General features: G+C 40.1%; 1 protein-coding gene across 1 annotated transcript in view; it reads left to right on the forward strand.

Annotated features, from left to right (window-relative positions):
* The window catches only part of ankrd55 (ankyrin repeat domain 55), a 40932-nt gene extending 30156 nt beyond the window's left edge, over positions 1-10776 (forward strand). Inside the window, exons 9-11 of the mRNA XM_051685012.1 lie at positions 1070-1713; positions 5709-5798; positions 8865-10776. Of these exons, the coding sequence (XP_051540972.1) occupies positions 1070-1713; positions 5709-5798; positions 8865-9136 (1006 nt within the window). The 3' untranslated portion in view covers positions 9137-10776. The remainder of the gene's footprint in view (positions 1-1069; positions 1714-5708; positions 5799-8864) is intronic.
* Positions 10777-11400: the final 624 nt, after the last annotated feature.

Raw genomic sequence — 11400 nt, forward strand, 5'->3', positions numbered from 1 at the left:
TATGCTTTATCTGCTATTGATCGAACTATCAGTGTCCTTCCCCAAACTCATGCGATTGGCCAGTGTTGTTGTATCAGGCTGGATGGGTCGTTCAAAACGGAGCGATTCATCCTGAGAAAGTGCCACAGAGCTGCAGTGTACAAATGGTTTACTTATTGTTTCTGTCTATTAAGCTGGGAGCGAGAAGGTATTTGAACATCAAAACAATTGCGCACACACATTTGCTTTAAAAGAAAATGAACTTTTTTTTTTTTTTTTTTAATAGGACCATTTTTATTTATTTATTTTTTTTTATTTGGAATTCCCAATGCGCTCTAAGTCCTCATGGTGGCATAGTGACTCGCCTCAATCCAGGTGGCGGAGGACTAATCTCAGTTGCCTCCACGTCTGAGACATCAATCCATGCATCTTATCTCGTGGCTTAAGTGTGTTACCGCGCAGACGTAGCAAGTGTGAAGGCCCACACTATTCTCCGCAGCATCCACACTCAACTCCCCACGCGTCCCACTGAGAGTGAGAACCACACATTGTAGCGACCACGAGGAGGTTACCCCATGTGACTCTACCCTCCCTAGCAACTGGGCCAATTTGGTTGACTAGAGTCACTCAGTACGCCCTGGATTCGAACTCGCGACTCCAGGGGTGGTAGTCAGTGTCAGTACTCGCTGAGCTACCCAGGACCCCCTTTTTCTTTTTTTTTTTCCATGACAATTAAGCACAGACCCCCCCCCCCCACCCACCCAAATTATGAATGCGCAAAAAAAAAAAAAAATTTAAAAAAAATTTTAGTTCTGTAATGCGAGGAAAATAATATCTTAAGTTGGAAAATATATATTATAAATATTTTTATTACTGTAATGGGAATAACCATTGAGAATAATGAAAATTATAAACATTACAGAATTAACTTAAACACAAAATGTCCAGACCCATTACAGTAATGAGAATTTTGGGGTGCTTAGTTGTCATAAAAACTGTCAAATCTAGGATAACCTTTTCTTTTAATAATTCATCCTGGAACTGTTTCTACGAAATACTCATAAAAGTAAAGATGCACATATTTCTACAGGTCTGAGTCAAGTAGGCCATCGAACAGCAACTCTTCAATACGCAAGGAGGGGAAATTCCGCATGCTGAACGACATCTTCTGCAAAAAGAAGAAAGAGCTGCACCCTTCACAACAGACAGACTTGAGTCAAGAGCGTCAACTCAAAGAGGAAACATCTGAAGTGGATGACATCATAACAATGTTCGATTGTGTCGCTGAACTCACCAGAGATGAGAGCGAAAACGGCTCTACTGTCAGAAAACGAAACGATGAGTCTGAGAAAGCCCAGCTGGTCGAGGACACGTCCAGTAAGGATTTCAAAAGTCTCCCGCCTATACGCACACAGAGTCTTCCTCCGATAATGCTGGGCAAGACGTTGCTGGTGAATACACAGGCCCACAGAACTGCCTCAGGTCATGTGGTTGGACATTTAGCACATAGGTCGCAGAAGAGCAAGAGCGAGCATGACCTATTTGACGGTAAAACTAAGGCTCAAATAGCTCTCGGACAGGCATGGAAGACTGAATCCAATCAAATACTGAGTCACAAGGCTTTGATCTCAGCTCCATCTGAACGTCTGCTTGATAAACTACTGCATGAAACTTCAAGTCCTTTAAATGTGCTGTGCTCAAATCACATACCATACATACAGAGAAATGACCAGGGTAGGATACATACACTGTGTCTATAGATGTCTAATACATACAGTGGTGTGAAAGTGTTTGTCCCCTTCCTGATTTCTTTTTTTTTTTTTTGCATGTTTGTCACACTTAAATGTTTCAGATCATCAAACAAGTTTAAATATTAGTCAAAGATAACACAAGTAAACACAAAATGCAGTTTTTAAATGAAGGTTGTTATTATTAAGGGAAAACTAAATCCAAACCTACATGGCCCTGTGTGAAAAAGTGATTGCCCCCTAAACCTAATAACTGGTTGGGCCACCCTTAGCAGCAACAACTGCAATCAAGCGTTTGCGATAACTTGCAGTGAGTCTTTTACAGCGCTGTGGAGGAATTTTGGCCCACTCATCTTTGCAGAATTGTTGTAATTCAGCCACATTGGAGGGTTTTCGAGCATGAACTGCCTTTTTAAGCTCATGCCACAGCATCTCAATAGGATTCAGGTCAGGACTTTGACTAGGCCACTCCAAAGTCTTCATTTTGTTTTTCTTCAGCCATTCAGAGGTGGACTTGCTGGTGTGTTTTGGATCATTGTCCTGCTGCAGAACCCAAGTTCGCTTCGGCTTGAGGTCACGAACAGATGGCCGGACATTCTCCTTCAGGATTTTTTGGTAGACAGCAGAATTCATGGTTCCATTTATCGCAGCAAGTCTTCCAGGTCCTGAAGCAGCAAAACAGCCCCAGACCATCACACTACCACCACCATATTTTACTGTTGGTATGATGTTCTTTTTCTGAAATGCGGTGTTACTTTTACGCCAGATGTAATGGGGACACACCTTCCAAAAAGTTCAACTTTTGTCTCGTCAGTCCACAGAGTATTTTCCCAGAAGTCTTTGGGATCATCAAGATGTTTTCTGGCAAAAATGAGACTAGCCTTAATGTTCTTTTTGCTCAGCAGTGGTTTTCGTCTTCGAACTCTGCCATGCAGGCCATTTTTGCCCAGTCTCTTTCTTATGGTGGAGTCATGAACACTGACCTTAACTGAGGCAAGTGAGGCCTGCAGTTCTTTGGATGTTGTTGTGGGGTCTTTTGTGACCTCTTGGATGAGTCGTCGCTGCGCTCTTGGGGTAATTTTGGTCGGCCGGCCACTCCTGGGAAGGTTCACCACTGTTCCATGTTTTCGCCATTTGTGGATAATGGCTCTCACTGTGGTTCTCTGGAGTCCCAAAGCTTTAGAAATGGCTTTATAACCTTTTCCAGACTGATAGATCTCAATTACTTTCTCATTTGTTCCTGAATTTCTTTGGATCTCAGCATGATGTCTAGCTTTTGAAGATCTTTTGGTCTACTTCACTTTGTCAGGCAGGTCCTATTTAAGTGATTTCTTGATTGAGAACAGGTGTGGCAGTAATCAGGCCTGAGTGTGGCTAGAGAAATTGAACTCAGGTGTGAAACCACAGTTAAGTTGTGTTTTAACAGGTGGGGCAAACACTTTTTTCACACAGGGCCATGTAGGTTTGGATTTTGTTTTCCCTTAATAACAACCTTCATTTAAAAACTGCATTTTGTGTTTACTTGTGTTATCTTTGACTAATATTTAAACTTGTTTGATGATCTGAAACATTTAAGTGTGACAAACATGCCAAAAAATAAGAGATCAGGAAGGGGGCAAACACTTTTTCACACCACTGTGTGTGTATGTGTATATATATATATATAATATATATGGGTGATTCTTCAATAAGGGGAACATTTCTGCCCCTAGGATGATTTTAAAGAAAACAGTGTTTTCATAATTTTAGTTTTAAGTGAGAGATTATAATAGCTTTAAACTTTTAATGCATCTCAATTACTTTTTTCTCGTTTTTAAGAGTCTTGAATGGTTATAGGTCCGTGTAACGCTGTACGGTTGGATTTTTCAGACCATGCCGATAGAAAGTTTTCAAAAAAATCTTTCATTTCTTTTTTTTCCTGTTATATTTACTTTTTTTTTTTTTTCAGTTTTACTTTTTCTGAATTGTGACTTAAATGATTTTTTGAATATAACTTGTCACCAATTTTCTATTTTAAAAATTTTGCATCTTGCAAGTTGTGCTGTGGGCTGTACCATTACCACGGGGTCAGGGATGTGTGTGGGCTGGGGAACAGGCTGCTTATTACTGCAGGGATGATCAAGAGTAGCTTAAAATGATGCAGGGGTCAGAAACCTATGGCAAGTGTGCCACCATTGGCACATGGGCAATAGTGAGAAGCTGCCTGGCTGACAAAAGCCCCCACTGACGGATCACATGATAATACAATAATTAAAATAATAAGCATTCTTACAATATACGGTGGCAATCTCTCCTGAATGGCTATTAATTTCCTTTTTAATTTAGGGTTATTAATCATTTCTTATATATTAAGGCCTTTGTATTAAGCTTACTTGCAACTTGATTTCTCCTTGTACGATATTCATTCCTAACTAGAAGAAAATTGCCTCATGGTGGCTGGTCGAGTAAAGAGCTCTGAATTCTGAAAATTAATTGTAAATTCTAATAAAGTAGTTAACAGGCTACACAAGAATAGATCCATTATAATAAATTAATGTATTTATTTTGGAACAATAAGTGCAAAATTTGGCAATCTTTAACGCAATAGTGGCTGGCTGGACTAGCCAACCAGAACGGCAGTTCGTTAATTAATAGACCGCTGTTATGACAACTTAATTCCATAAATTATTAATGCACAAGTATAGAGAATAGATAAATGTAATTCCTTGGAGTGAGTGTGTAAGGAGGTTTGTCAACTCTCTCGCTATCGCCCATGTGCCAATAATTACCACACTGCATGCCAATGGTGGCATGCTTGCCATAGGTTTCCGACCCCTGCTGTCTCCCTCGTGTTTCCTAGGACTCTTATTTTGAAGTGTTTCCCCTGGAATACTTTTTCCAGTATGCACTGCCCTCATCACTGCCATCTGTTCCTCATTGTTCTAACCCGTTTTCCATTCCCTCATTAGTTCTTGTTTGTATATATATATCCTTTTAGTTTTTGCAGTCCTTTGTCAGTTCCTGTTTGTTTCACTGTCATCATTTTTATTAAAGCCTGCAAATAGATCCTACATCTCCCGTCTCATCTCAGCAACTACTCGTGACACCTGCATCCTTTTAAGCTATTCCTGAACATCCCTGCAGTAATAAGCAGCCTGTTCCCCAGCCCACACACATCCCCGACCCCGTGGTAATGGTACAGCCCACAGCGCAACTTTTTCAAAAAAAATAAAAAAATAGAAAATTGGTGACGTCATGTATTCAAAAAATAATTTCTTACATCACAATTTAGAAAAAGTAAAATTGAAGAAAAGGAGAGGAAAATGTCAGTTATCAATCCGTAAAGTAACCGGAAAAAAGGAATAATGAAAGTTTCAACCTGTTTTTCTATTTTTGTATTTGGATTGGTATGGTCTGAAAAATCAACTGCAAAGCATTACACGGACCATTAAATTTGCCAGTATTTTTTACTTTGGGCTTTTCCCCTACCATGACTTTTTCTTTTCCCATCTATAATAAATGTACAAAGATTCTTCCTAAGAACTTCATCATAGCAAGTGCTCAAAGTGAGCTGGTACACAGTACTGGCAATGACGACAAAATGATGTCACGGTACTGGTGACGACTCTTGCAGACCGGCAGTACTTTTTTGATGATGGTAGTGCCGCCCAGAAATGCTTAGGGGTACCCCACCCCCAGACGGACTTTATATTTTATAACTATATTTTCCCAACTGAGAAATGTCATTACCATCACAAACAATACCAAAAATCCACTTGAAGGCTGATCAAGGCCATGATGACATCTTTATTCCATGACACTTGATAAATCTTTTAACACTGATCATACATTGGTTTGAAAAATTTAGATTTTCAAGATTTTAAGAGCCCTCTGTTTGAAGAATCACCCATACACTGTATGGTAAAATTAATGTGCATCCACAACTATAAACCTTATACCTGTAAAATTTGTTCTTATGTTATTTTTTTCTTTCCTAAACAGCTCAAAATCATCTTTTACCTCTGAAGGTTAGAGAATCTGCCCTCTCACGAAACAGTCTCGCGCCAATCCGTGACCACTGCACACACAGATGTATGTTTCATGCTTAAAATCTCGCATTACATCTCTGATATGTCCATGTATTCATAACACTCTTTACATGGCTATCATCAGTTTATGATGCTAAAGACAAACAGAATTATACTCGCATGATAGACTACCAGTCAAAACAAGTTTGGACTCGCTTGATTTTGATCTTGAAAACATTTTGAATTAAAGGTTTATGCTCAAATGTTTGAAATTAGTTTTGTAGACAAATATAAATTGTCTACCTATGAATTTCGTAACAGAACAAAATATTTAATTTAATTTTTTTAACTGAGTTGGAAAGTATAGTGAGGGAAAAGCAGCCAACTAGTGTGCAGAGTTGTAATATAGATAAAGGGGGTATTTACACTTGGTCACTTCATGCATTTTTACTGATCGGATTGCTATCTGATAATGAAAAGACCAAGTGTAAATCCCCTCCAAGATGGATTCGAGACAGATGTACAGTGCATCCGGAAAGTACTCACAGCGCTTCACTTTTTCCACATTTTGTTATGTTACAGCCTTATTCCAAAATGGATTAAATTCATTATTTTCCTCAAAATTCTACAAACAATACCCCATAATGACAACGTCAAAGAAGTTTGTTTGAAATTTTTGCAAATGTATTAAAAATAAAAAACTAAAATTGTTTTTTTTTAAAATCACATGTACATAAGTATTCACAGCCTTTGCTCAATACTTTGTTGAAGCACCTTTGGCACCAATTACAGCCTCAAGTCTTTTTGAGTATGATGCTACAAGCTTGGCACACCTATTTTTGGGCAGTTTCTCCCATTCTTCTTTGCAGGACCTCTCAAGCTCCATCAGGTTGGATGGGGAGCGTCGGTGCACAGCCATTTTCAGATCTCTCCAGAGATGTTCAATCAGGTTCAAGTCTGGGCTCTGGCTGGGCCACTCAAGGACATTCACAGAGTTGTCCCGTAGCCACTCCTTTGTTATCTTGGCTGTGTGCTTAGGGTCATGAGGTCCAGAGCACTCCGGAGCAGGTTTTCATTAAGGATGTCTCTGTACATTGCTGCATTTATCTTTCCCTCAATTCTGACTAGTCTCCCAGTTCCTGCCGCTGAAAAACATCCCCACAGCATGATGCTGCCACCACCATGCTTCACTGTAGGGATGGTATTGGCCAGGTGATGAGCGGTGCCTGGTTTCCTCCAGACATGATGCTTGCCATTCAGGCCAAAGAGTTCAATCTTTGTTTCTCATGGTCTGAGAGTCCTTCAGGTGCCTTTTGGCAAACTCCAGACAGGTTGTCATGTGCCTTTTACTGAGGAGTGGCTTCTGTCTGGCCACTCTACCATACAGGCCTGATCAGTGGAGTGCTGATGGTTGTTCTTCTGTAAGGTTCTCTCTTCACAGAGAAACGCTGGAGCTCTGTCAGAGTGACCATCAGGTTCTTGGTCACCTCCCTGACTAAGGCCCTTCTCCCCTGATCGCTCAGTTTGGCTGGATGGCCAGCTCTAGGAAGAGTCCTGGTGGTTCCAAACTTCTTCCATTTACGGATGATGGAGGCCACTGTGCTCATTGGGACATTCAATGCTGCAGAAATTTTTCTGTACCCTTCCCCAGATCTGTGCCTCGATACAATCCTGTCTCAGAGGTCTACAGACAATTCCTTGGACTTCATGGCTTGGTTTGTGCTCTGACATGCACTGTTAACTGTGGGACCTTATATAGACAGGTGTGTGCCTTTCCAAATCATGTCTAATCAACTGAATTTACCACAGGTGGGCTCCAATCAAGTTGTAGAAACATCTCAAGGATGATCAGTGGAAACAGGATGCACATGAGCTCAATTTTGAGTATCATGTCAAAGGCTGTGAATACTTATGTACATGATTTGTGGAAATGTGGAAAAAGTGAAGCGCTGTGAATACTTTCCAGACGCACTGTAAATGCGATCACTCAAACCACCTCCAGAGGTTTCACATTCCATTCGAAACTCAGTCGTGTAAATGCATCTGGCTGTTTAAGAAGAAGAAGAAATTTTATTTATATAGCGCCTTTCCCAAAGCTCAAGGTCGCTTTACAATAAGTACATTTCAGAAATACATTTCATAATATGATAAATAATACAAGATACATATATATAAAAAAAAAGCCACATACTGTAGGCTACGTAAACTTTACTCCACCCAAACAGAACAACGTCAGCATAGGGAAAATGTAAAACATATCAGCTGTTACCGAGTATTTGCCTAGGGCTCGTGTCACGGCATAAATAATACCAAATTAAGAAACAGATGGATGATGTAGGAGAGACTTTTTTCTTCATTTATTTGATGCAGATCGCTGACTAAACTGAAACTAAACACATATGAGCGCAGCTTACGTGTGACAATACACAGCGCACACACACACACAGATACCCGCCCACGGGGCAGAGTCACTTGGAATAAAATAATACATCCCATCCTTTAAATTAGCTGCCCAGCATTAGCATAATCATGGAAGTGAACTCTGTTTATTTGCATATAGTGCAGGAACTGAAGATCGGATTTATATCCTTTTGGCGGAGACATATTTATGTGGCCAAGTGTAAATGAAATGTGCTTATTCAATCACAGCAATCCGATCAGTAAAAATGCATAAAGTGACCAAGTGTAAATACCCCCAAAGAGTAACTTTGAAGATGATAAAATACAAGACAGTTTTTATTTGTTACATTAAAATTTGTTTGGTCAATACATAATTCCCATACTTCCATTTGTGATTAAAAATTAGTTAGTTCAGATTAATTAGTTACTATAGTCTAATTACGTAGATTACTCAAAGTAGTGTAATCCATTACATTTTTCATTATTGTAATCTGGTTAGTTACTGACTTTCAATGAAGTTATTTATATTATTTATGTAGAATAATACATTTAAAACATGAATTATGTTAATATGTACATCTTTAAGTCATGTGATTACTTTTCCATGAAGAAATAAGTAATCCAATTACAATTTTAGAGAAGTAATTAATTAAGTAACACATTCCCAAGTCTGTTTTTTTGAGCAGTGTTCATATGGTCAGTTTAACACAAATTTTTATGTGATCTGCAGTTTCGTTGCCACCTGACCAGGTCTCCCAGGGAGTGAAGAAGTCAAAATCCTCTCTAGGAACGAGTCTGACTGGACTTCCGCCTCCGTTCACATCCAAACCGCACAGAGCAGGAATCCCCCAGAGCCAGCTGCTCGGTTCACTCCCAAATCCTCTGACAGGAGAACCATTGAGGAACATTCAAGTTCTTCCTGCTATTCCACCTCAGAGAAAACGCACCCCGTCACCTCTCACAACCCAGACGCCTCACAATCAAGCTGACAACACAACCTGATGGAGATTTGTTTTCTCACTGCTGAAACGAGAGAGAAGATTTTAACAAGTTTTACATTTAGATAATGTTCATGTTTCATTGGGTCATATGGGGGAGATTAGATCATGATGATGCTAACGGAATCACTGTTTGATAAAATTTACTCTAACAAGCTATTTTTCATACAATTTTACAAATTTGATCTTTTTGTATTGTATGCATATGGTTTACCTTCTACTGAAACACTTAGGATGCTTTCACACTAGCACTTTTGGTGCACACCAGGGTTCGTTTGGATTATGTGAATGCTGTTTTCTGAACACAGGTGCAGTTCGAGGTTGCACACCCGAGTTCTGGAAACGGCGTCCGCTTGAAAAGGTGGTATGGGGTAAGGTTCGTGTGAACACTGGTAAGGATCGCTGCTTAAATTAACGCAATCGTCTTAAATCGCGGAAGTAAACTGCTGTTGATGGTATATTTTATGCTCCCGATCAGCGGTTACTGTTATTCTATGAACATGCACTACACGGATGGCTTGCGCACCGTCTTATTGACAACAGAGTCTCCCTGCTGAGCGTTAAGATGCATTTCTTCCTGAGCGGGCCTGGGTAGCTCAGAGAGTATTGACGCTGACTACCACCCCTGGAGTCACGAGTTCGAATCCAGGGTGTGCTGAGTGACTCCAGCCAGGTCTCCTAAGCAACCAAATTGGCCCGGTTGCTAGGGAGGGAAAAGTCATATGGGGTAACCTCCTCGTGGTCATGATTAGTGGTTCTCGCTCTCAGCAGGGCACGTGGTAAGTTGTGCGTGGATTGCGGAGTAGCATGAGCCTCCACATGCGGAGTCTCTGTGGTGTCATGCACAATGAGCCACATGATAAGATGTGTGGATTGACGGTCTCAGAAGTCGAGGCAACTGGGACTTGTCCTCCGCCACCCGGATTGAGGTGAGTAACCGCGCCACCACAAGGACCTACTAAGTAGTGGGAATTGGGCATCCAAATTGGGAGAAAAGGGGATAAAAAAATAACAAATTTCTCCCACGAACGTCAACGGGGGATAATGGGGTGGAGGACGCTGCAAAAGGGGCTTCCCTGGGAGTTGTGGTTCCCTAGGCTTCAGCATGTGTAAGCCAGTGTTAATGTGCCCCTGCTTTCCTACATTTTAACCTAATATCTGCATATTGGGGGAAAAAAAGTTCTCTGACATCTTATTTTTCAGAGTTATAAAGTGCTTTCTCTTAAAAAAAAAAAAAAAAAAAAAAAAAATCCACTCATCACATTTGCATGTTCTACAGATTTATTTTAAGTTATGACAATTTTCGCACCGGTGGGGCCTGTTGTCATGATTTCCCCAAGGGCTCCACAAACCCACGGGCCGGCCCTGCATACTTCAATACTTCACTTAACACAGTGAAACTGACATCTCGTGTTTTTACCTAGTTACAGTAGTAAACAGCTGCCGCTTGTACTCGTGTTAATGACACAATCGGACCGCGGTTTGGACCTAAATAATATGATATGAACAAAGACAGTCGGGGAAGGGAAGGAAACAAACCCGGGTTTGTACCAAGCATTCGAGTGTGAAAGCAACCTCAAACACATGATTTAAGATGTTTTTTTTTGTAAATTGTTGCTATGAATAAAAGGAATTGTTAAAGTATCTTGATGTTGCGGCATTTCTGAGGTTCAGAAAGAGCTCTGAAATATTAACAATCTTTAATTCACAATGCTCTCAAGATGCACAACAAACCACGGAACTTCTGAAGTGCCACACATCCAGGAAGTCAAAAAATATCCATTATATCCATTATATTTGGTAGATGAAAAAGTTAATTTTTTTTTTTTTTTTTTTTCCATTTATTCAACTGCTATACTCTGATATTCTGATGCAGCAGATTGTAGTGGATCGCTAGTAGATAACACACATTCAAAGTCTTTTCAAATAACAAAAAATCTAATTAAATAATCAAGTTTTGAAACAAATTCAACATCATAAGTTTACCTGCAAGCAGCCATTGTGGTGCAAAGTCCCCTAAATTGCCTATTTGGCCTACAGGACCCAAAGAGTGGCTATGATGTATATTGCAAATACCCCAAGGAGGGTTTGAACCTGTAACTTTCTGTATTATATCTCTGTGCACAATCCACTGCACCATGAATGACAACCACAAAAGGGACATACCAAGCAGAGAGTAAGCACAGCAGTTACCATGATCAACTTCATATTGATATAACTTTTCAACAAAGAAGAAAATTAATATTCAATTAGCCCTTCAACCATTCA

The sequence above is a fragment of the Myxocyprinus asiaticus genome, chromosome 43 (genome assembly GCF_019703515.2).
Source record: "Myxocyprinus asiaticus isolate MX2 ecotype Aquarium Trade chromosome 43, UBuf_Myxa_2, whole genome shotgun sequence".
In the NCBI taxonomy this organism is placed as follows: Eukaryota; Metazoa; Chordata; class Actinopteri; order Cypriniformes; family Catostomidae; genus Myxocyprinus; species Myxocyprinus asiaticus.